The following is a 25,977-nucleotide window of genomic DNA, read 5'->3' on the forward strand; positions in this document are numbered from 1 at the left end:
GGTTCCTGGGATCAAGCCCCACATCGGGCTCTCTGCTCAGCGGGGAGCCTGCTTCCCCCTCTCTCTGCCTGCCTCTCTGCCTACTTGTGATCTCTCTCTCTCTCTCTATCAAATAAATAAATAAAACCTTTAAAGGATTTTTTTTTAAAGATTTTATTTATTTATTTTACAGAGAGAGATTGCAAGTAGACAGTTAGGAAGAGAGAGAGAGGGAAGCAGGCTCCCCGCTGAGCAGAGAGCCCGATGTGGGACTTGATCCGAGGACCCCGAGATCATGACCTGAGCCAAAGGCAGCGGCTTAACCCACTGAGCCACCCAGGCACCCTAAATAAAACCTTTAAAAAAATAAATTTTTTGTGTTCAGTTAGCCAGCATATAGTACATCATTAGTTTTTGTTGTACTGTCCAGTGATTCATTAGTTGTGTATAACACCCAGTGCTCATTTGTACCTTTTAAAAATGTATCCCAAATGGACTTTTCTGACTCTCTCCTTAAAATAGGTAGTTTGGAAGTGCCAGAACTTTAGAGAGTCAGTAATATAAAGCTCTTCTTACCTTTTTTTGTTGAATTTTTCAAATGGGTCATAGTTTATATAAGAACTTTTTGTTGTTGTTGTTGTTGAGTAAAAAGAGCAAATTGCAAATATATAGGCGATACATACAAGTTATGTATTGTATAATCCTATGTAAAAAAATAACTATCCCCCCCACCTATGTGTACATGTGTATGCGTAGAGAAAGGTGAGGGTATACAGCAAACTCTTAATGGTGTTGACCTCAAGCAAGGTGTTTTTGCTCCCTGCTTTTTTTTAACCATTTTGGTGGTTTGATTTTTTTTCCTTAAACAACTATAGGCCGAAGTAATTTTTTAAAACCAATAAAATGAAGATAGTTAAATGATTATAAAACTCTGCCTTCTCAGAAATATATAAAAATCAAATATTTGCTGTATGTAGTTTGGGTTTTTTTGGTAATGTTTTTCCTCCTTTAAGAGTAAAATATTTCCAGTTTCAAGAAAACAGACTGTCATCATTTGCCAGGGAATTGGATCATGCTCCATTTCCCATCTTCTTTTCAGTTTATAAAGTTCTTTGGATGATTTAGAAGGATTAATGTAGATAGTTTGGTTTACTATGTTTTCTTTGGTGCCCTGGATCTTAAAAATAAATTGACCTAAAATTCATCTAGAAATTTTATTGGTAAAACATTTCTGGAAGTGAGAGTTATAGTTGATTATTTTTCGGTCCTTTTCTTAGGCAGTGAATAATGATTAAATATTGGACACTTTAAACCAAATTTCCTTAATAGAGATTATGTTTGAATCAGTCCTTTGTGCCCAGAAAGCTAAAGCAGCACTCAATGGAGCAGATATTTATGCTGGATGTTGCACACTAAAAATCGAATATGCAAGGGTAAATATATTTTCACCACTTTGCCAAAGAAATATTTATGCTTTGGATATGCAGTTTGAGCTTATTTTCTTTTTGATCTTAACAGCCAACTCGTCTAAATGTTATTAGGAATGACAATGACAGTTGGGACTACACTAAACCATATTTGGGAAGGCGAGGTAAGTATTTTATGCATTTTAGAATGTACTTAACATCTGCTGACAGATTTTTACATGCAGTTAGATTCCTTTTTCTTGAGGTGAGCTAGTGCATTTAAATGAAAATCTTGTTGGTGAACGCTTTTGTTGCGAAAGGCCATGTAATGCTGGAAAATAACCTTGAAATTAGTGCCCCCTACTGGTATGTGCTGAGTTATTTATATTTAGTTCAACAAGGAGCCCATACATACAGGCACGCCCGCAGTTCAAGGACTTGCATTTCTCCAAGCAGCTCTCTCTCTTTGGAGGAGAGGAAACTGATTCAGAATATTCCTTACAAACTGCAAACTTGCACACTGCTTCTCTATGGAAAGAACTTTTCCCCCAAGCTGGACGAGGCATTAAGAAGGATAGAGGACTCCAACAGGCTGACTCTACACTTCATCATGCACAACATCGGCATCAGCAAAAAGCCCTCTGAAAAACTCAGACTTGCAATTCACCTTGACTGCATACTGCATGCACCATCACCCCAAGTTTTTAAAGGAGGACACTTAACAGTACTTCAGACTTGCATGGGATGAACACCATGATAGACTGTGCCCATTTATTCAAGTTGTATGTGTATACTGGTCTGATTTCCCTTAAGGTTCCAGTTGTAGAATTTAAGACTTTTCACTAACGGGTACTAGACTTTATTTACAATGTTGTAAATCTTAATGCCCATTAATGTAACTGTTTTCAGCTCAGATTCAAATTGTTAATTGGCAGGTAACCAGGGCCAGTTTATCTATAGGTCTTGAGAATTGCTAATGCTCAACCAATCCACACAGATATTAAAGATAAAAGGTTTAGAAAGGTGCACATTTGCTGCACTCCGATTTACTCCTTTGGGTTTTTTTTCCTTAACTGTGGACATTGAGCACATTAACATACTGATGAAAAGTTGCATTATATGTAAAAGATGGTTTCTGTGTGGTTTGATTTTTTTTTTTTTTTTTTGTAAAGTGGCTGTTTATAAGTTGTCACTTTTTGTAACAATTTAAGGTTATCATTCATGTTAATTTGTGTAACTAGAAATTTTGACATTTCAAATGTAGGTGAAAGTAACATGTCTGTTCAAGGTAGACTATATTTAAACTTGATAAATCTTAAAATAAGAGCATTTCACTTGAAATGCATTTCCACCTATAACTTATAAATTTCATGAGCATAGGTTTGACTGATAAAATTGTTCAACTAACTGTGTGGCAATTCTGGAATATATAAGTTAAAATGTGGATCTTGTAAAAACAAGGGGGCTGCAGTATTGGCTACACCTCAACTACAATATCAGTGTTTGAACCACATGTTGAAAAACTCACCAAGATGAGCATATCTATAAAAGTCCATAAAGTAGGAAAAACTCTTATGGCACCCAGAATATCTTGGGCAGTAGGGACTCCATAGTGCATGTATTCTTAACAAAAGAAAACATCACAAAAGACGATATGATCCTTTGCATGTTGCTATATTTAGAACTTCGGATGATTGGCCCCTTTAATTCTCAATTCTTAGGAAACCATCTTACCTTATGCATGGGGTTGCAGACAGGTTTGTATTGTGATGCAGCTTTGGCTGGACCCCACATTTTTCCCTCCTTACAAATCTGCTTGGCATAGGCTTGTTACAGTTGAGCACAGTACTGGAAAACAAAACCTTAGTACTCAAACAACAGAACAAGTGGTTGATGAGAAATCTCTCACTTCTGTGAAATTACAGTCTGTTATTGAATATATATATTTTTTAACTCGAAACAGTTTTGGTTACATTTCTCTTAATGTCTTTTAAAACATTTGTAGATGTGCTTCTTATTGTAATAGTGTTTACATCTTTTTTTTTTTTTAAGACGGTCTAAAGTTTACACAGAGCCAGCTTAGATTAGTTTTTCATACAAGGAATTATAATCAGAAAAGGTTAGAAATGTGTGAGGTAGATATTAAAATAGTGAAATATAAAGAAGTAAAACAGAAGTTCAGTTAGTTTTCAAGGGGAAAATATTCTTGCTTTCTAAGTCTAGCAGTTTCTGTTCTTGTTTTTATAGTGACTTTATCTTCCACTCAAGTTGATACTGAATTGTAAGTTTTTCTACCAAAAGGAACTCTGTAGTAAATACAATCTCATTTTTAAAAGTCCTTTTCAGCCCAAATTACACTTAGTATAAAAAGTTCTTAGTCTGGACTCCAGAGAATCATTCCAGAAATGTTAAACAAAACTTGTGTATATGTGCATTTTTGGGGGAGAAGGTATATAGCTTCCATCAGATTTCAGATGAATTCATGAAAAGTCACAAACCACTATTTATATAGACTGATGTAATCAGCATTTGACTTTTTCGCACACTTTTTGTTTCATGTGACCTTATATTAGGTAGCGAATGCTTCAGATGAAGAGAACTATTAATAATGAGAATGTTTGGCTGAAAGATACCTTGGGAGACCATCCACTCTTAACTCCTTCATTTTATGAATGAAGTGTCAGTTTCTGTGATTATACAGCAAATTAGTGGTTAAATTGGAATCTTCTGATTCCTAATCTAGCTCTTTCCTTTATATAGCACACTGTTAACTGTATCAGTAAAACTGAGCCATGAAGACATTATGGTGTTTTTGGTTTAAGATTCCTTAGTTAGATAAGGAATTGCATGTAGTGTTTTGTGGCATGCTTAAGTAGAGGAATATTAACAGAAGGGATTAGCAGACTGGATTAATTCAGGAGGAGTGGGACTTAAATGATGATGCTAGAATCCATGTAATGGAAAGAAGGAACTGTGAATGACTGGAGAAGAAATGACTTTGGGGAAATGGAGGGAGGATCTCAATAACTTGGAAGCATTTGAGAGGGTTTTTGGAGAGAGACTAAGTCTGTGAGTCCCAAACGGGATAGAAAATGGGTAGAGGACCAATTTATATGCAATACAAAAATTATCTCATTATTTAGGACCAACTGAAAATGTAAAGGAAGGTAATGAAGGTAATAAGTACATTGTTATTGGTATTGGGTAAACAGAGGGCTAGATGGTTCCAATTGATAGGGATGGTGTAAAGAGAATTTATACAGTGAATAAAAGGTGAATTAGATGACCTCTTAGGTCCCTTTTAATGCTATGCAAACTTGGAATAGGTACTTAAAATGGTACTTCTCTGGGCTGAAGTGAAAATTATTTCTCATCTCCCATAAATCTCATTTGTTTAGGTGACTAAGGATTTATAGAAAGCCTTTCTGTGAATTTTCAAAGATTAGAATGACCAGATTCGTAAGATATACTTTTTAAAAAATCTTATTTGGTATTATAATTTGATCAGCAAACTTGTTATAAAAGTATTGTACAGTAATTTCTAAAATTTATCAACCAACATAGGAAGTGCTATTTTAGAAACTTACAAGTAATTTTTTTTTTTTTTGGATGTTTCAAATTAACTTTAGGAAAATTGGCATGCCTTTCCTGAAAACATAGCTAGCATAAAAATTATCTTTTAGGAGTATTGTAGTACTCTCATCCAATAATGTAGCCCCCTTGGTTAGCTTTATCTTGGCATATTTAAACTTTGGGGGGGTGCTCATAGTCCCGCCTGGTGTTAAGGTCTATAGACAATGACCAATCCATGATATAAAATGGGCCAGTGATGTGCACATTTCCAGCTCTCAAGTCAGTAGGTGTTTGTAAATATGTGTATATACATACAAAATACTCTGTGTTTACTGATTGTGAAACCATGTAATACAGGTTGTTGTTGGCTTATGCTGAACTTCTTGAAAGAAGCCCACTTTGAAAATGTGTTGCTGTTGAAGCTAATAGTATGATTCAGGTACTGTCTTTCAAAAGTACTGCACTTAAAGCTTGTTTTAAAGACATGTATTGGTAAAAACTTCTGTACAGTGTCAAACTCTAGCATTGTGTATGTTCACTTCCTGAAAAGTATCCATTCTTTCCTTAAATTTGAAAGTGTGATTGTATTTGGCATTTGCCAAAAAGATATTTTCAAGCTAAGTGGAATTTGTTAGATAGAATTACTTCCTTAAACTCTTGGTGTTTGTATTTAAATTGGATATGAATGGATGTTTAAAGTTAACCAGGAATCCTATTTCTTTCATGAATTGTAATGGATGTTTTGAATGGGTGTTTCCCATGTGAGTACTCTGTTAAGTACTTGGGTCAAAATTGTTAAAACCATGTTTCTACTTTTGTGTCAGATAGAGGAAAGGGTCGCCAGAGACAAGCCATTTTGGGAGAACACCCTTCTTCGTTTAGACATGATGGCTATGGTAAGTTTGTCAAGGCAGAAGGAAGGTAGTATAGACAAACTATTAGAATTTTTGCATTTCTGATGAAGAATGGCACATTTCTTGTCTCTATTTTTCCTGCTCACCTGACTTGGTTTATAGGGGATCAGTCCCTTATAATGTACTCCCAAAGAGTTGTCCAGAATCCTTTGTTTTCTTAGGATATTGATTTATCACCTAATCCTTGAGATAAATGAGAGCTGTTGGTTGGGGGTTGAAAGATTTTTTACCATTTTGGTTTGGTTTGGTTTTGATTAGTAATGGGCACTGGTCTGTTAGAGGACCAAAAGGAAATATTATTGCTCAGTAAGTAGATTTTCTTCCATTCTAGCAATTAGGAACAAAGAGGAACTTTGAGTAATAAAGGCAGAAAGAATGGGGCATTTGTCAAAAAGAAACACATTTCTGGTTAGAGCCTAATTCTTTAGTTCTACAGTTGGTATTTTGGCTTTGGCTAAATTTGTTTGTACTTAATTCCTCTTTTAAAACTTCTCAGTTTTAATGTTAGCTATGTTGGTAAGGTTAAATAATATTCTTGCCCAGGAAAAAGTTAGGCATCAGACTATTGTTCTTGTAGGTAGGGGTAGATGTTGAGAATTGTTATTGATAAGACTTATAACTGGTTATAAGTTCTGTGTTTTTAGATCTTCTTTAGTTTTTAGTAGTTGTTATTGACCCCACCTAGTCTGTGGTTTAAGGCTGAAGTACAATGCTATTAGAAGCTGTAGAGGATAGAAATTGCTATATTGTACTCTTGGGATTTATCTTCTAAAATCTCCTGGTGTTGCCTGTTGTCCATAATGTTTTCAGATTGCCTATACGTTTGATGACTATTCTTAGCCATGAATTTTAGCTTATTCCTTAGTGTCTTTTTTTGAACTCTGGGATTTATTACGTGTGTGTGTGTGTGTGTGTGTGTGTGTGTTAAGGTTGCTATGGTAGTCTGTCTGGAAGAAGTGATTGAAATAATCTCTTTGTTGTCAAAATAGTAAGTGTGGTATATAATGAAAATCTTCCTCCAGTGGTTTCAATGAGTTCCTTGATCATTTTTCTTAGCTGTTTCTTTAACACCATAAATATTAAATCTGGTCATGTAGATAGTTTTGCTTCTGTACTAAAGAAACACTTATTAGGAGCCGACTGTGTTTTCCATAGTGGAAGGTTACAAAGAATTGCTTATCACAAGTTTGTAGTGTAGTTGTGGAGTATATATGTCATGGCAGTTGGCGGAAGGCTAAAAATTGTTTAAATATTTTGCCAAGGGGTCTAGAAAAGTATGTGAAAGAATAAATGAAGGACAAAGAACCCTACTGTGGTATTGTTGACACAGACTATTTTCTCATTCTGGGTTTTCAGGTTTGCCTTCATAAAATACATCTTACTGAAAATTGGTATAAATAAAAGTATATTATATGCATGTGTAGAAGAACTCTATATTTTTAAAAAGCCTATTGTGAAATTCTTTGTCAGTTTCATACCCTAATTGATTGTGTGTGTGTGTGTGTGTGTGTGTAAATTTTAAAATGTAAGCTTACTAAAGAGAGGTGCAAAATTCTTTGCATTGGCAGTTAAATAGGGTCCTGCTGAGGAGGACTGGTTGTGGGGTTGTGTAGGGACAGCCATTCTGAGCTATATCCATTGAATTGTTAACTCTCCGAGGATAACTTGTTTTACTTTCCTAGGGGAGTAAGCAGAACAGAGTATAGGAAGAGTGAGAGATGAATACAGAGAGGTAGAGAAAGAGAAGTAGGGTGAGGAAATTGGGGGAAAAGCAAGATGGGAGTAGGTGCTAGTGACATATTGAGCCTGTTTAAAAACTGCAGATCATATCTGTATCCCTTCAGATCAGCAGTTCAGCAAAATAGGTGTTTTTGCATTTCGGTGTCATATAATAGGTGGCTTTTCCTTTATTTATTTATTTTTTTAAACGATTTTATTTATTTATTTGACCGAGATCACAAGCAGGCAGAGAGGCAGGCAGAGAGTAGGGAAGCAGGCTCCCCGCTGAGCAGAGAGCCCTATGCGGGGCTCGATCCCAGGACCCCGAGATCATGACCCGAGCCGAAGGCAGAGGCCTAACCCACTGAGCCACCCAGGCGCCCCTGGCTTTTCCTTTATGATGGGATATGAGAATGAGGGAATAGAAAAGGTTTAATGACTTAATTAGATTAGATTTACTAATTGGTTGATTATAGTAGTATAAATCTGTGCTCTCAGAATTCTTTAAATCTTTTACTTTGGGAAGCACTATCCTATGAGGTGAACTGGTAGATGCCCTCATACTTGAAAAGTATTATTTTTACCACTTTTATACAGATTTGTTTTCTGTGGGTCTAAGAAAATTTTGTATATTAATTGCTAGCATCTTTGGATATGGCTCCTGGACCAGAGATTTTAAAGTATAAGGATGAGAAATGCCTTTCAGATGATAATGCATTTATGTAGCATTTTCCACATAATCGAATTTTTTAAATACCTGAAGTATTAGCTTTTTAAGCATCAAAACATTTTGTATGAATTTTTATGTATAGAAACATTTAGAAAGATTTCTACTTTTTCTTCTTAAACAATATAGGCAACAATTTAAATAGTATAGATAACATAATTTAATCCTGAGGGCTGAGGTCATAATTACAAACATCAGTTATATTCTCTAGCACTGAATTCATTTGTTACCTATGGTAGTGGATCTCAACATTTTTGGACATTGACCAACTTAAGCAGAGTGCAAGTTTCCATTGCCCATCCACGACACATCTTTCTACTTTCTGTGAAAAAGAAAATTTAGTGATAATAGTGAAGTGTATTTTTTTTCTTAAGATTTTATTTATTTGACAGAGAGAGATCACAACCACTGAGCAGAGAGCCCGACAAGGGGCTCAATCCCAGGACCCTGGGATCATGACCTGAGCTGAAGGCAGAGGCTTTAACCCACTGAGCCACCCAGGCGCCCCAGTAGTGAAGTGTCTTTAAAACGGTGGTAGCAAAGGGATGGTGTAGCATGGATATGTACTTCCGCAGTAGGGATAAGAGGGATTGATATTTGACCCCAACGTATGTATAAAGTTTAAATTAGAACTCAAAACATGTGTTGCTACTAACAACTCACCATGAGCTAGAGCTATTGTTTTGATAAACTACTAATCATCAGCAAGAAGGGCAGTTGAAGGTTTAAGGCAACACTGATGATGCATTAATGAAGTGTTTCTTCCTCCATGAAATCGTAGGAACTCACACCATGTGTATGCTCACTGGTAGTATTGCTGTGTTGTTATGGCAGGCGAGAATTCTACCACTGAACCACCAATGCTGCTGTGTTGTTATGAATGACAGCTATATTAAGAATACTAAATACTGCACTGGAGTCCGCATAAGCTCTAATAGCATGCTATGAATACCAAAATGTAGTTCTTGGTAACTTAGTGGATAACAGGTGTCCCTTAGTTTTACATAAAAATGAGGGTCAGTAGCATTACATATTCTTCTTGAGAAATGAAGAAAAGACTGGGGTCTTTGGATTGGTTTCTTGAACATCAGGAGGACCTTTCCATGTTACAAGAGTATGCTTCTGTAATCACTAACTCAGGAGTATCTAACGTGTGGGTTTATATTTCTGAGCTATGCATCCATTTTAGTTGCTGCTTTTAAGTCGAAGTATAGTTGACATACACTGTGACATTAGTTGAGTGTACAACAGAGAGATTGATGATTTTGTGCTGTGTGCGGTGCTCACCATGATAATATGGTACCATACAGCATTACTACAGTACTACTGACCATCTTCCCTCTGCAGTACTTTTCATCCCAGAGGCTTATTTTTTTGTACTGAGAGTTGATACTTGATCCTCTTTTTCTGTTTCACCCCCTCTTTTCTCTCCTCCGACAAACACCAGTTTATGAGTTGGTGTTTCAGTTGCTTCTCATTTTTTAGGACTCTCTCTTCTTGATGTTGTGAATGTGCCCTATGCCTGCTTTTAGTATCAGTTTCTCCAGACTCCCCCATTTGTGTCTGTTCCATTGACTTTTTAGCTTTATTTTTCTTGTTACTTCCAATCTGTTACAGATGGGAAAACTGGATAAATCAAAGTTGTTTAGAACTACTCTAAAATTAGAAAGTTAGTTCTTAATAAGGATTCTCAGCATGAGACATAGATTTGTGTGTGTTTTGTGACAACAGTTTCAGCTGTTCAGGCATTATTCTGGGTTCTTGATGTTGTTTCAGATAATGCAGGGTGCTGAATAAATGATACCTTTGAGTTGATAAGATATTAATGAAATTAGGGGTTTTGTTTCCTAAATTAGAATTAGGGTAATAAAATACTGGAAAGCATGTTACAGTAAAATATATTCAAGGAGATAGCTTTTCAGTGAAACTAAAGAGGTGTTCTTTTTAAAAATGTCTGTATAGAGATAGTTTCTGAGATTTCACTGTATATTTTATTGTATTATCCTCCAAAAGATGTTGGCAGAAGGCTTTTTGTTTTTGTTTTTTTTTAATTTGAGATATAATTTATACACAGTGGCCCAAAGTTTTATACTGATTCTCCCCATCCCTGCTATCTGTGGCTTGATCTTACATACTTTTTTGTTAAAACAGTATTTTTAAAAATATAAACTTTAAGCCTGATGTATATGCAGAGGTGTGCAGGTCAGTGTATCTTGGATCTGGTACACAGAAACAGATTCTATTAATCCGCACAGGTTATATTTGGATATTAATACGTTTGAGTTTTCCTTGGACATACATCAAACTAGCTAACACTAAGAGTTTACTTTTAGTGGTGAAGTGTATCTGCTAAGTTGTGTTTTGTTTTGTTTATCATTTTTATAGGATCCCATGGTCCATTGTTGCCTTTACCAAGTCGTTACAGAATGGGCTCTCGAGATACGCCTGAGCTTGTTGCATATCCGTTACCACAGGCTTCTTCCTCTTACATGCATGGAGGAAACCCCTCTGGGTCAGTTGTAATGGTTAGTGGATTACATCAGCTAAAAATGAATTGTTCAAGAGTGTTCAACCTTTTCTGCTTATACGGAAATATTGAAAAGGTAAGTTTCGTTTTATATTAATTTCTTTTACTAGGATACCTAGTCGGAAAGTTTGAAAAGACAGCAAATATATATGTCTTCTCGTATTAGGAACATAAAAGTTCTTTCAGTACTAACCCACATAAGCTAAAACTTTATTATGTAGGAACTTCAGAAATTGTTTTTTGTTGGTAAGTGATCAGTGTAGGTTATTGATACTAAAATACTTTAAAAAATAGCTAATGTAAATGGAAGTCCAAAACAATAGTTTAGACAGTTACTAGCCTATATATATATATATATATTTTTTTTATCATTGCCAAGTGTTTCTAACATTTAACATTTGAACTATAGAATTTGAAAGAGCAAATGGAGCTTCTCCTGAATACTTACCTCCCAAATGCTAGACTTCCAGTATCTTCTGAGGAACAATGTACTTTTAGCTCTATCAGTATTTGAAACTGACCCCCTTTGAAAGACTGTATCCAAAACTATATCTGGAGGCTTATACTCAAAAAGCAGCAAAACATTTAAATTTTACATATTTTAAAGATCTTTAAAGCTATGACCTTATTTTTATTAGACAACCATTTCCCGAGATCTGTGATGTTTTGTTCATTGATATCTCATAAATATCTAAAATAGTTCCTATCATAAAGTAGATAAACTATTTTCTAGAATCATGGAAAATTTAACGGGGGAAGTGATTGGTCATCTTAAGTTACCACTTCTTTGATACACTTGCCAGTGAGTTTCAGTACTGAGATAATGTTATTTTTCTCTTTTGTTTAAAGTGATTTTAGTGTTCTTTTCACAATAATAAAAGGTATAAGCATGTGAGTCATAAATGTGTGGGAGCAGGAGCATGGCTTGAAAAGTTGGTCTATGAGTTCTTGGTTCATTAATTCCAAAATAAAGGCTCCTTGAACTGAGAAAGCAACTCAGAAACTCTCTGAAACAAGAATTTCCTCAACATAACCATTTGACTGCATTTAGAAAAGAAAAAGAAAATCCCACATTTGGTCTAGGGATAACATATGGGGTATTTCTTCTTACGTAACTTGCCAGGAATACTTGAACAGATTTAGCAACATTGGAAGAAGTAGTTCAGATTTTTTCACACAGACATTTATCTTAGACACCTAGGTGTTAGTTAAGGTTTAGAGACTGCATGTTTGTTAACTAAATGGGCTTTAATATGTATTTTAATCTTACCATGTAATGTTACTTTTCTGTTCGTGCTTTTCACATTTGTAGACAATCAGAATCAGTTTAATCAACATCTTTAGGATATCTTTGTCTTTTCTGTTACGAACTAGTTGTCTCTAGATTTAGAAACCTAAATCACTTTGTTTAATAAACTTGAACAATTACAGTCTCACATGTCAAAAATTTTTTTGTATTTTAAACAATTATGATACATGAAACTTAAGCTATGGTAATCCTTTAAAAGACCCGTATAGGGGCGCCTGGGTGGCTCAGTGGGTTAAAGCCTCTGCCTTTGGCTTGGGTCATGATCCCAGAGTCCTGGGATCGATCCCCATTTTGGGCTCTGATTTCAAGTAAGACTGAAAAGTCGTGCTACCACCAAGTTTTGTTCAAGTACAGGTATGGTATAAAAACATTGGGAGAGCCCATTAAAATTGGTAGTTGCAAGGGTGGATATAAATGCTATGTGGCATGTGTTATGTAAATACATTTGTAGTTTTCTTTTAAGGCTAACAAATAAGTATGTTCAAGGTGTTATGAATGTTAGTGGTACAGAATAGCTATTTAACGAGTTTCTAAAAAGTAGGTACTAGCTGAATTATCATACTTTACCCATTTAACCCTCATTATGATCGTGTTATCTACTAAAATTAGAATGGTATAAGAGGATAAGCATGGCCTCTGCCCAAGATGTCATGAAATATTGTGAAGTATGCCTGTTTTTGAAACTGCCCCTACCTTGTACAAGCCTTTCTGCTGGCAGTGCTGTCTCCAGGCCATCATGCATTATTTCTTATAGCATCCTGTTTTTTGCTTTAACAGCATTCTGAGTAGTTGGGAATTATTACTTACTTTAAATTTTTTGACCTACCTACCAGAATAAAAGTTTCAAGAAGACCGTGTCTATTATGTTCACCATTAATCCCTAGTACCCAGCACAATGTTTATCAAAACATTTTAGGCACCTAATAAATACTTGTTGAATGAATAAATATTGATGAGCCCTACCAGATACTATCATTATCTCTGTTTTATAGGGAAGCCTGTGACTCAGAGAAAAAAGTTGCCCCAAATCATACAATAAATAGCAGAGCCAGGGCAAACCTGTGCTCTTCTTCATTGTGCGACACAATGGAATTATAGTCTTCCTTTTTAACTTTGTTGAATTACAAGGGTCTAATAGCACAGCGGAGTAAAGTAAGATGCCAGATGATCTTCTGTATTTGACTTCAGCCACTTAAATCATACTCTCTTTAAGAAATTCTGTGACTGTAGAAGGGACATAAATAGTCACCTTTTTGGGATTTTTGTATTTACAGGTAAAATTTATGAAGACCATTCCTGGTACAGCACTGGTAGAAATGGGTGATGAGTATGCTGTAGAAAGAGCTGTCACACATCTTAACAATGTCAAATTATTTGGGAAAAGACTTAATGTTTGGTAATTATCTTAAGTGGTAAATTTAAAAAGTATTAAAAAATCATTTTTACTAGATATTAATTTCAGTTTCAGAATATTTTAATGTGTAATTGAGAGCACATTTGAAACTAGCACCTATAATGTTACCATTTTAGACAAAATATGTTAGGGTCATATAATTCAGGTTTTGCCCACCTACACCTAGTTTTTAATGTTATGATAAAACAGCATGTTAAAAATGGGCAAGTTTTATGTAAAGTTTCCCAATTTGAGAATATACCTAAACTATAAGAGTGATGGATCATAACTTAAACATTCAAGTAAATGTTTAAAATATTAAATAAATCATATTTAAATATCTACTTTTGTCTTATTTGTCAGAATTGATGCAGGCTTAGATATTAATATTTTGACACTGCCTACTTGTTGCTTTTTGTCTAACAAGGTATGTTCTGTACCTTTTTCCTTCCCAATCCTTAGTGTGTCTAAACAACATTCAGTTGTTCCCAGTCAAATATTTGAGCTGGAGGATGGTACAAGTAGCTACAAAGATTTTGCAATGAGCAAAAATAACCGCTTTACAAGTGCTGGTCAAGCATCTAAGAATATAATCCAACCACCCTCATGTGTGTTGCATTATTATAATGTCCCATTGTGTGTCACAGAGGAGACTTTCACAAAGGTAAAGAAATCCTATTTCTTATTTTAAAATTCATAATATTTTAGCCTCATTTTAAAGTCTTGCTTTATTCATCGTCTGCATTTGATGTTATCAGTATTCTGTTTTTTATTTCGGTCTTTATAATTACTCTTTGACCATTGGACTTTTCTGGTCCCCAATCTGCATTAGTCTTTTTAGTCTTTTGTTGGTTTGTGGCTCTTTTTTTGTTTTGTTTTGTTTTAATTTTATTTATTTGACACAGAGAGAGGGAATACAAGCAGGTGGAGTGGGAGAGGGAAAAGCAGGCTTCCCACCAAGCAGGGAGCCTGATGGCAGGACTCAATCCCAGGACCCCGGGATCATGACCTGAACCGAAGGTAGATGCTTAATGACTGAGCCACTCAGGCGCCCTGTGGCTTGGTCTTTTTGAGAGCTGGAATTAGAATGAGATACCTGACTTCTCCATTCAGAAAGCTCTTTTATGGGGCGCCTGGGTGGCACAGTGGGTTAAAGTCTCTGCCTTCCGCTCGGGTCATGGTCCCAGGGTCCTGGGATAGAGCCCCAAATCGGGCTCTCTGCTCTGCGGGGAGCCTGCTTCCCACCCGCCTCTCTCTGCCTGCTTGTGATCTCTGTCTGTCAAATAAATAAAAATAAAATCTTTTAAAAAAAAAAAACAACTCTTTTATATGCCCTTAAATCTTGCCCATAACAGGGGGCGTCTGGGAGGCTCAGTTGGTTAAGTGTCGGCCTTCAGCTCAGGTCATGATCCCAGGGTCATTTTTTCAAGTCCTGCATCAGGCTCCCTGCTCAGAGAGCCTGCTTCTCCCTCTTCCTTTGCCCCTCCTCTCCCCCTACTCATGTTCATGCTGTCTTGTGAAAACAAATAAAATCTTTAAGAAACAAAATCTTGCCCACAGCAAAATTTTATGTATCCCTTCTTTTTTGCCAAACTGTAGGAAATGCTTCAGAAAAGAAATGATTTTTCTGGAACTCCACTCCCTACCTTAGATACTAGATAAATTCTGAGAATACATATTTTAGTTATAAATCTATAAATCTGTAGTTTTATTGTATAGCACGAAGTTATTTACGTAGTTCATTGAACATCCCTTTTTAAAGTTGATTTTCTCATAGAACTTAACAACCTAAAACATGTTTGATTTCATTCATTCATGCCAGACTTAAATGCTGCCATATGGATCACTTTTTCTTTTTTCTAGAGAGAGAGTGAGAACATGAGCACATTTGTGTGCACACAGGGGTGAGGCAGAGGGGCATAGCGAGAGGCAGAATTCTTTTTTTTTTAAAGATTTACTCACTTGAGTGTGTGTGTGCACACCTCAGTGGGGGACAGGAGGGGCAGGAGGAGACAGAGAATCTCAAGCAGACCCCACTGAGCATGTAGCCTGAGGCGGGGCTAGATCCCACAACCCTGAGATCTTGATCCGAGCAGAAATCATGAGTCGGACGCTTTTTTTTTTAAATTAATTTACTTTTATTAATAGTGTATTTTTGTTTTAGGGGTACTGGTTTGTGAGTCATCAGTCTTACACAGTTCACAGCACTCACCATAGCACGTGCCCTCCCCAGTGTCCCTCACCCAGCCACCCCATCACACACACCCCCTCTCCAGTCCAGCAACCCTCAGTTTGGTTCCTGAGATTAAAAGTCTCCTATGGTTTGTCTCCCTCTGGTTTTGTCTTATTTCATTTTTCCCTCTCTTCTCCTAAGGCCTTTCATTTTTCCCTCTCTTCTCCTAAGGCCCTCTGCCTTGTTTCTCAAATTCCACATATCAGTGAGGTCATATGATAATTGTGTTTCTCTGGTTGACTTACTTTGCTTAGCATAATACCTTCTAGCTCCATCCATCTCATAGCAAATGGCAAGATTCCAGTTTTTTGATGGCTGAGTAATATTCCATTGTATATATGTACCACTTCTTCTTTATCCATTCATCTGCTGATGGACAGATAGGCTCTTTCCATAGTTTGGCTATTGTGGACACTGCTGCTATAAACATTCGGGTACCCATGCCCCTTCAGATCACTACATTTGTATCTTTGGGGTAAATACCCAGTAGGGCAGTTGCTGGGTCATAGGGTAGCTCTATTTTCAACTTTTTGAGGAACCTCCATACTGTTTTCCAGAGTGGCTGCACCAGCTTGCATTCCCATCAACAGTGTAGGAGGGGTTCCCCTTTTCTCCACATCCTCACCAACATTTGTCATTTCCTGACTGGTTAATTTTAGCCATTTTGACCAGTGTGAGATGTTATCTCATTGTGGTTTTTTTGATTTGTATTTCCTTGATGCTGAGTGATGTTGAGCACTTTTCATGTGTCTCTTGGCCATTTGGACAAAGAGAGAATGTTAAGCAGGCTTCCTGCTGGGGTCCAGTGCTCACAACCCTGAGATGATGACCTGAGCTAAAATAACGAGTCAAACACTTAACCAACTGAGCTACCCAGGTGCCCCCATAAAGTTTGCTTTCTAAAAGAAAAAAGGCAGGAATATTATTTTGGCCATATTTTTAATGGAGTTTCACATTTCTTTGACAGTTATGTAATGACCATGAAGTTCTTACATTCATCAAATATAAAGTGTTTGATGCAAAACGTAAGTGCACATTCCTCTTTTTAAGGTTTCTGGTTAAGCTGATGACAAGCAAATAACTGGACTTGTGTTTGTTTTGTTTTAGCTTCTGCCAAAACGCTTTCTGGGTTGTTAGAATGGGAGTGCAAAACTGATGCCGTAGAAGCCCTTACAGCACTTAATCACTACCAGATAAGAGTTCCAAGTAAGTAAAATTGTGCCATAATTTTTCAGTAGGCGTTACTTTAAAAACATCGATAGTAATTTTAAAATAACATTTACGGGTTTTGGGGGTTTTTTTGTTTGTTTGTTGTTTTTTAAATACAGAGAAGTATGAAGAAAAAAGGCATATAAATCCCACAACCCACACAATCCTTACATTAGTTAACCTTTTACTACATAACAGATTACCAAATTTAGCAGCTTTAAACAGCAAACTGAGGGTCAGTATTCTGTGTGCAGTTGAGCTGGGTGTTTCTAACTTAGGGTCTCTTGAGGTTGCAGCCAGGCTATTGTCTGGGTATACAGTCCTTTCAAGTCATGATTGGGGATTGAGAAATCATTTCCAAATTTATGTGGTTTGCAAGTCCAGTGAAGCTACATGGGCCATTTCGTCATGGTAGCTGGTTTCCTTCAGAGTGAGTGATCCAAGAAGGATGAGAGCAAAAGACTAAAACAGAAGTCACAGTGTCTTTTATGAACTAACATTGGAGGTGACATACTGTCACTTATGCTGTATTCTTATGGTCACGCAGACCAACTATGGTACAGTGAGGGAGGGGGCTCTACAGAGCCGTGAATACCAGGAAGATAGGGATCACTGGGGCCATCTTTGGTTGTTGGCTCCCACGGTCCTGTTCATCTTTCTAGAAGAAAGTCATACATACATTTATATGGTTAAACAACTTAAAACAGCACATGAGGGTACAAAATGAAAGTTAAAGCTTTCTACAACTTCTAACCTACTTGTCTTCCTTTCATTCCTCCTCCTCAGTGCATGTATATCTACATTTTCAAAAGTTACACAGAATGGTTGCTCTATACATACTCTTCAGTGCCTTGCTGTTTTCACTTAATACGTCTTTGAGCTATTTCTATATTAGCACATGCAAAGCTACTACTTTTTTTTTTTTTTAAAGCACCCCAGAGTAGCTGTTCATAGTAGAGATATACCACAGTTTATTTGATTTACCCATTTCCCCACTGATGAATACAGTTTTTCCAATTGATTTTTTCTACTACTGTAACATCCTTATCATTGCACATTTTGTGTTTGTAGGGCAATTTCCTAGTACTGGAGAACATAAAGGTTTATATTCTGATAGATGTTGCTCGATTGCCATTTAAAAAGGTTGCACCAATTTACATTTCGGCCTGTGGTGTGTGAAAATGCCCGTTTCCCAATACTCTTTTTACCAACACTGAGTCTTGTCAGATTTTCAGTCTTTAACAAGTATGTTAGAAGAAAAATGGTATTCCATTGTTTTAATTTTTATTAAATGAACTTGTCACAGTTTATTCTCTCCAGAATGGTAATGGCCTCTTTTTCTACCACACAAAGTACACTCAAGTATTTAACTTTTGAAGCTTTGTGCTGTGTACTTTTTTTTTTTAAAGCTTTTATTTATTTATTTGACAGAGATCACAAGTAGACAGAGAGAGGAGGAAGCAGGCTTGCGGTGGAGCAGAGATCCTGATGTAGGGCTCAATCCCAGGACCCTGGGATCACGAACTGAGCAGAAGGCATACTTTAACCCACTGAGCCACCCAGGTGCCCCCTGTGTACTTTATTTTGATCCAGGATCTAAATGGTGCCAGGTGATAGATAAATTGGGGTTTATCATACCATTCTATATATTTTTTTATGTTTGAAAATTTTAATTAAAGGATAAAAACCAGGAATACCTCCTTTCATTTAACTTTCTGTCACAAAAGTAAATTTTAAGTAGTAAATCAAGCTTAGTATGTGTTAGACGGTTTTTAAAGGCTTTAAAATTATATGCATATTTGAGACATACTCAAGATGTATTTTAGACTCCTTTCAGACAGGAGTGGTTATCTTTTTATCCTCTCCAGTGTCATGCAAGTATTTGTTAATTTATGTGCTTTTTCCTTTATAGGGATTAAGAATTTTTTTAATACATTAGGATACCAGGATTGTTTCTTTGCACAGTTAATTGAGGAGGAGTTATCTGCCTGGTCTGAAAAGTTAGAAATGTATAAAATGGAAAAATTTTTGTGGAGGTTTTTATTGGGTTTTTTTTGGAGAAGTTTCAGAATTTAATACTAGATCTCCTGGAACTTTTTCAACTTATTAATATCTTCCTGTACATTCCATTCTTACACCGTTTTCCAGGCTGTGTTTGAATGGGCTTTTTTTTTTTTTTTTTTTCTTTTAATTTAAATTAAATTAGCTGGGATGCCTGGGTGGCTCAGTGGGTTAAAGCCTTTGCCTTCAGCTCAGGTCATGATCCCAGGATCCTGGGATCAAGCTCCACATCGGGCTCTCTGGTTGGCAGGGAGCCTGCTTCCCCCTCTCTCTCTGCCTGCCTCTCTGCTTGTGATCTGTGTCTGTCAAATAAATAAATAAAATCTTTAAAAATAAATAAATAAATTGAATTAGCTGACATATAGAACATCATTAGTTTCAGATGTAGAGTTTAGTAATTCATCAGTTGCATATAACACCCAGAGCTCATCATATTACGTGCCCTCCTTAATGCCCATCACCCTATTACCCCATGCCCTGACCTCTCCACCTCTCCTCCAGCATCCCTCAGTTTGTTTCCTAGAGTTAAGAGTCTCTCATTTTTTGTCTCCCTCTCTGATTCCTTCCCTTTCAGTTTGAACTGGCTTTTATAGAGCGATTGCCATTCTGATATATTCTGCTGAGTGAGCTTTGCTGATGGACATAAGCCTAATCCCGTACTGTTCACCTGTAATGATTAATTCACTAAGAAATACTGAGTGTGTCTATGTGTCAGATAAGGTTTAGAGCAGTAGGCATGTAGCAGTGGACAAAGTCCCTGCCTTCATGTAACTTACCTGCTGGTAGAGATGTACAAATGTAATCTTACCTTTACCTTACCTAGAAAGTTTCCTTTCTTACGTTTCTGCTTCGGATTTTATAAAAAGGTGAAAAAATTTACTCTGCTAATTCAGGATAATCTTGAAAGGTTGATGAAGTGAACAGTTAACTTTGTTTTTTAATTTTTGCAGATGGTTCCAATCCCTACACATTGAAGCTTTGCTTTTCTACATCATCCCATTTATAAGAAGAGAAGAGCATGTTAGAATTTATGTTCACCTTTATTACAATTTTAAAGCTACACTTCATTAAAAAAAATTCTAAGATGGTTGATCTAATGTTGCCTTGCTTACTTTGACTTAAGATCCTGTTCCGTAATAAACAGATATTTTGCCTTGAGTAAATTTGTTGTAAAGTTAAATATTGAATTGTTTTCATTTTAAAATAGAATGTCATAATGTAGACTATCTACAGGTTCCTTGTAGATTACACAAATATATGATTTCTAATCTTATTATTTTTCTTCCACAGTGAAAATATATTTGCATTCTTAATGCTGATTATCTGCAAGTATTTTTCCATTGTGTATGAGATTAATGCAGGTGAAAGTATTGCATTTTAATATTATAGAATTCCTATAATATGTTTAGATGTTTAAGTATGTTGCAGTTATTCATATTAAACATAACTTGTATTTATTAAGTATTTTAATCAAGTTTGAGAATAACATTGCACATAATGAATTTTAAGTACTAAAGATTTAGCTGATTTTATATTTCTGAAAGGCTAACAGACATGGATACACTTGTACAGTATGCACTCAAACTTATTTAAATTGATGTATTTTTTTTTTTTAAGTCATTGTCCATTTGTATTGACATGCCTCTGTTTCTAGTTACAGTTTGGAGATTTTATAAAGTTACAACAATGAGTTAATGTGTTCATCTTCATTTGTTGCATGTGACTTGATCTTGAAAACACATCTGGAATTTGGCATTAAGATTTTAATAGAAGTTAATGCTTAACAGTTCCTAATCTGAAATCCATGAATGGGCTGTAGGGAGTCCGTGAACCCCTTAAAATTGTATGTAGAATTTTGGGTACTTGCATTTTTATTTTATACTCTTGAATCCATGAGTAATATATGTATTTTTCTACATGGTGCAAGGTGTAAGGATCTAATTTTATTTTTATTCCGAACAGATAGCTATTTGTTTCAACACCATTTATTAAACATTCTTTCTCCCACTGGATCTGTTTTTTTCCCTTTTTAAAGTAATATTTTTTTTTCCCTTATTAAAGTAATATTTAATAAGGAAGGTGTAAACATGGTATTAAGAGACTATAGCACACTTGAGTGCTTTGGTAGCTCAGTTGGTTAAGCATCTGCCTTCAACTCAGGTCGTGATCTCAGGGTCCTGGGATCAAGTACTACCTTGGGCTCCATGCTCAATGGGGAGTCTGCTTCCCTCTCCTCGCCTGCCTCTCCCCTTGCTTGTGCTCTCTCACTCTCTGTCTCGTAAAAATAAATAAAATCTTTTAAAAAAGAGAGACTTCAGCACACTTGTTATCAAATTCATTTTTTATTAAGATTTATTTATTTATTTGACATAGCACATAAAGCAGACAGAGAAACAGACTCCTCACTGAACAAGGGAGCCCAATGTAGGACTCGATCCCAGGACCCTGGGATCATGACCTGAGCCAAAGCAGTTGCTTAACCAACTGAGCCACCCAGGTATCCCAAATTCATAGCTTTTTTATAATAAAAATGTGATATAGCCATTTTATATTTATCTTTTAAAAAAAAGAAGAATGTTTCATCTACCCAAAATAACAGAAGTTTATATTGGCAATAGCAATTTTGTGATCTTGAGACTTTTAAACAAATTTTACAAATAGAGGTTCCATTTAGATGTTTTGTAAAAGTTTTATTTTGAATTTTAACTTTAAAAAGACAGTTTGCCGGGTGCCTGGTTGGCTCAGTGGGTTAAGCCACTGCCTTCGGCTCAGGTCATGATCTCAGGGTCCTGGGATCGAGTCCCGCATCGGGCTCTCTGCTTGGCGGGGAGCCTGCTTCCTTCTCTCTCACTCTCTGCCTGCCTCTCTGCCTACTTGTGATCTCTCTCTCTCTCTGTCAAATAAATAAATAAATAAATTTTTAAAAAATGACAGTTTGCCTTAATCCTCTTATAAAGTGAGACAGACAGGGGTCTAAAAAGTTTTAGAGCTATTGAATAGAAAATTAAGATGGAACCTAAACACACATTAACATTTATTTCCCCTTGAATTTTAATAGCTGTGGACCAGTGTCCTTTTAGCTCTCTAAAGACCTAGAAAAAATTAAATTCAGTCTAGAGGTGTTTTAGACTCTTAATGATGAACACAGTATGTTTTGCCAAGGGTAACTTTGTGTGTGAACTGAGTATGGTACTGGGTTGTGTACATACATTCCTCATTCATTCATTGCCAAATAATACCCAAGTTTACCTAAGTCTACAATAAACAAAACTTTCCCCCCCCTTCCCCTATAAATACTTTTCCACATTCATTGCAAAATTAAGATGTCTTCATTTTAAAAGGTAACTTTCTGGGAAAAAAAAAAAAAGTAACTTCTGAGTTCATGTAATAATTATCTCCTTCTCTTCCCCTCTTCTGAAAAGTAATAGTAATAGTTACGGTTATTTTGTATCTAAAATTTTAGGAAACAAAAATTTGTGACAGGGCTTATTTAATTTTGATTTGGTTTAAGTGGTAATAAATTTTTTTATAAAAATTTTTAAAAGGTTGGTTTGTTTTAGAGAGAAAGTGCAGAAGGGAGGGGCAGAGGGTGAGCATGGAGCTGATGGGGGACTAGATCTCAGACCCCGAGATCATGACCTGAGCTGAAATGGAGAGTTGATAGCTCAACCGATTGTGCCACCCAGGCACCCCTGAAGGATACTGATTTTTAGTTACGGACTCTCTCTTAATACTCTTTCCCCCAACAAAATCATGAGTAAATTCTTAAGGAATAAAGTATGTTTTTTAAGAAAATACTTATTTCAGAGAACATGAGCAGGGGAGGGGCAGAGGGAGAAGCTGACTCCCCACTGAGCAGAGAGTCCGATGTTGCGCTTCATCCCAGAACTGTGGGATCGTGACCTGAGCCAAAGGTAGCCGCTTAACTGACTGAGCCACCCAGGCGCCCCTGAAGTATGTTAAGTTGTACCTTGCTGCTCTGGGCTGTAGTATGTCAGCCCTATACTGTTGCTATCAGTATTGTCTTTGACACTTTACTTGGACATCACTGTTGTTTATATCCAGTATTATCTGATTCTAGAATGGAATTGGCTTTGGCAATGTTCTCTTTTCCCTTAGCCTTAACAACAACGTATCCTTCCACTTTTACTAGGAGAACATGAAAGAGCATATTCTATAGCTAGAAAGAAATAATACTAGCTTTGAGTTTGTTGTTTTGTTTTTTTTTTTAAAGATTTTATTTATTTGACAGAGATCACAAGTAGGCAGAGAGGCAGGCTGAGAGAGGAGGAAGCAGGCTCCCTGCTGAGCAGAGAGCCCGACGTGGGACTCGATCCCAGGACCCTGAGATCATGACCTGAGCCGAAGGCAGCGGCTTAACCCACTGAGCCACCCAGGTGCCCCTGAGTTTGTTTTTTGAGTATTGAAATCCTATTCCATATCTATTAAATATTTGATAATACGTCTGTATAACCGAGTTAAGGAATATAAGCTGCTTATTAAGGTCCCCACTTCCCTGCTGAGGGTATTACCCCAAATAAAACAAAGCTGCCGTTGGAGCTGACATGAGACTGACCAGCATCATAGTGATTTGGTTATCCAGACTGTTTTCTAGGACTGGACTGAGAATAAAAATGACCAAATAGGGTCAGTTTTGTTTCATTATTTTAAACTCATTTTATTTGTAGGGATAGGTTGTTAGGTAACTGCTTTTTAGTAGTTACCAGTGATACTGCATTCCTCTCTAGAGCAAAGCAATTTTGGCCGTAGAACCTTCTTCCATAATTAAGAATCAAAAGCTCAAGGAGCTTTGCTTCGCTTAAAAAGTTCTTCAGGGATGCCTGGGTGGCTCAGTTGGTTAAGCAGCTGCCTTCAGCTCAGGTCATGATCCCAGTGTCCCGGGACCCGGTCCCACATCCGGCTCCCTGCTCAGTGGGAAGCCTGCTTCTCCCTCTGCCTTTGCCTACCTCTCTGTCTGCCTGTGCTCACTCTCCCTGACAAATAAATAAAATCTAAAAAAGTAAAAAGTTCTTCAGGTGACAAAGGTCCTTGTAAGAGATAACTGCAATAAATTTTCCTGTCTCCATATGACCTTTTGGCTCAAGAGACTGTCCATTAAGGGGCCATGTAAAGTAGCAAGCCTTCTTGGGCTCCCAGGGTGGCTCAGTTCATTAAGCATCTCCCTTCAGCTCAGGTCATGATCCTAGGGTTCTGGGACTGAGCCCTGAGTCGAGCTCCCTGCTCAGTGACAAGTCTGTTTCTCCCTCTCCTGCCTCTCTCCCCAATTCATGCTCCCTCCCTTTCTCTCAAATAAATAAGATCTTTAAAAAAGGTAGCAAGCTTGGGGCACCTGGGTGGCTCAGTTGAGCATCTGCCTTTGACTCAGGTCATGATCCCTGGGTCCTGGAATCGAGCCCCATATGGGAGTCCCTTCTCTTGCCTTCTCCCTCTCCTACTCCTTGTGCTTGTGTTCCCTCTCTTGCTATGTGTCTCTCTCAGATAAAATCTTTTTAAAAAGTAGCAAGTCTTTTATTCATAGTACCACTTGTTTGCTCATAAAATTAAATCACCCCTCCCAAAAAAAGGATTTAGAGAAAACAAATTAAGGTTCATAGGTTCTGTCCTTCAGCATGTTTTACTCTTTCTAAATTATTTCTACTATGATGCTTTCCAATGTAAACCAAAAAACAGGTGAATGTGCAAACATGATTCCTGTTTAAAGCCAAGAAAACTATTGGGAATTTGAAATCTAGTGGATATTTAATTTGTAAATAAAAGCAATGTCATTGCTTTTTTCCTAAAACCTTGCTTGTCTACCATACAGATTCAAGTGCTAATTCAGAACTGATACATTTTATTCAGCTAATCATCTTTCTAGCCATCTCAATTTTAACATGCTTTGAACTTGAATATAAGAGACTTTGTTTTACTAGTAGAAATTTCTCGAATAGCCCTTCATCTGAGGAAGTGCTTGAAAATCTCTTTGTGTTTTCTTCATTTGTTCTTAAGCTTTTAATCACCCAGTGCTCTCTTCATGACAAGTGGATTCCTTAATCCCTATCACCTGTTTAACCCATTCCCCACCCACCTCACCCTCTGATAAACCCTCCGTTTGTTCTCTCTGCCCACCCCCCCCACCCTGGCTCATTTGTTTCTTAAATTCCACATATGAGGGAAATCATTTATTTGTTGTCTCTCTCTGCCTGACTTATTTCACTGAGGATTATACTCGAGCTCCTGCTGTGTCTTTGCAAATGGCAAGGTTTCTTCTTCATGGTTGAATAATATTCCATTATATATATAGATTCCTTTATATATATATAGATCTATCACATCTTTGTCCATTAGTTAATGGACACTTGGGCTGTTTCCATAATTTGGCTATTGTAAATACTGCTATATACATCAGGTTGCATGTATCCCTTTGAATTAGTGTTTTTGTAGTCTTTGGGTAGATACCCGGTAGTGGGATTGCTGGGTTGTAGTGTAGTTCTGTCTTTAACTTTTTGAGGACTCTCCATGCTTTTGTCCAGAGTGCCTGCACCAGTTTCCATTCCCACCAGCAGTGCAAGAGGGTTTCTTTTTCTCCACATCCTCACCAACACCTGTTGTTTCTTGTGTTTTTTATTTTGGCCATTCTGACAAGTTGCGAAATAGTTCTGATTCTCATTTTCCTGGTGATAAGTGATAATGAGCATTTTTTCTTGTGTCTTTTGGTCATCTGTATGTTTTTGGAGAACTGTCTGTTCATGTCTTATGCCCATTTTTTAATTGTATTTGTTTTTTGGGTGAGATTCTTAGTTTTAGTTTATGATTCATGAATGTATGAATTTTGTTATCTCTTGCCTTTCTTCATTTTGTAGAGTAATTGAGGTTTGAGTGATCCTTACTTAGTTTGATTCCTGCAGCCCAGTGGCTCTTAATGCC

General features: G+C 36.7%; 1 protein-coding gene and 1 non-coding gene across 3 annotated transcripts in view; both read left to right on the forward strand.

The window, feature by feature from the left end:
• Positions 1 to 20,740, forward strand: part of HNRNPLL (heterogeneous nuclear ribonucleoprotein L like) — a 38,312-nt gene extending 17,572 nt beyond the window's left edge. The window contains exons 5-13 of one of the 2 annotated variants that reach the window (XM_044261721.1): positions 1,316 to 1,412; positions 1,498 to 1,570; positions 5,783 to 5,854; positions 10,704 to 10,921; positions 13,429 to 13,550; positions 14,010 to 14,211; positions 16,748 to 16,805; positions 16,888 to 16,986; positions 20,001 to 20,740. In XM_044261721.1, coding sequence (XP_044117656.1) covers positions 1,316 to 1,412; positions 1,498 to 1,570; positions 5,783 to 5,854; positions 10,704 to 10,921; positions 13,429 to 13,550; positions 14,010 to 14,211; positions 16,748 to 16,805; positions 16,888 to 16,986; positions 20,001 to 20,056 — 997 coding nt within the window. In that variant the 3' untranslated portion in view covers positions 20,057 to 20,740. The remainder of the gene's footprint in view (positions 1 to 1,315; positions 1,413 to 1,497; positions 1,571 to 5,782; positions 5,855 to 10,703; positions 10,922 to 13,428; positions 13,551 to 14,009; positions 14,212 to 16,747; positions 16,806 to 16,887; positions 16,987 to 20,000) is intronic. The other variant, XM_044261722.1, reaches the window with a different exon arrangement.
• On the forward strand, positions 12,728 to 12,834 carry LOC122916657. Its single transcript, XR_006386278.1, has one exon. It is a non-coding gene; the product is annotated as a U6 spliceosomal RNA (small nuclear RNA).
• Positions 20,741 to 25,977: the final 5,237 nt, after the last annotated feature.

Source organism: Neovison vison, chromosome 8 (genome assembly GCF_020171115.1).
Source record: "Neovison vison isolate M4711 chromosome 8, ASM_NN_V1, whole genome shotgun sequence".
NCBI classification, from domain to species: domain Eukaryota; kingdom Metazoa; phylum Chordata; class Mammalia; order Carnivora; family Mustelidae; genus Neogale; species Neogale vison.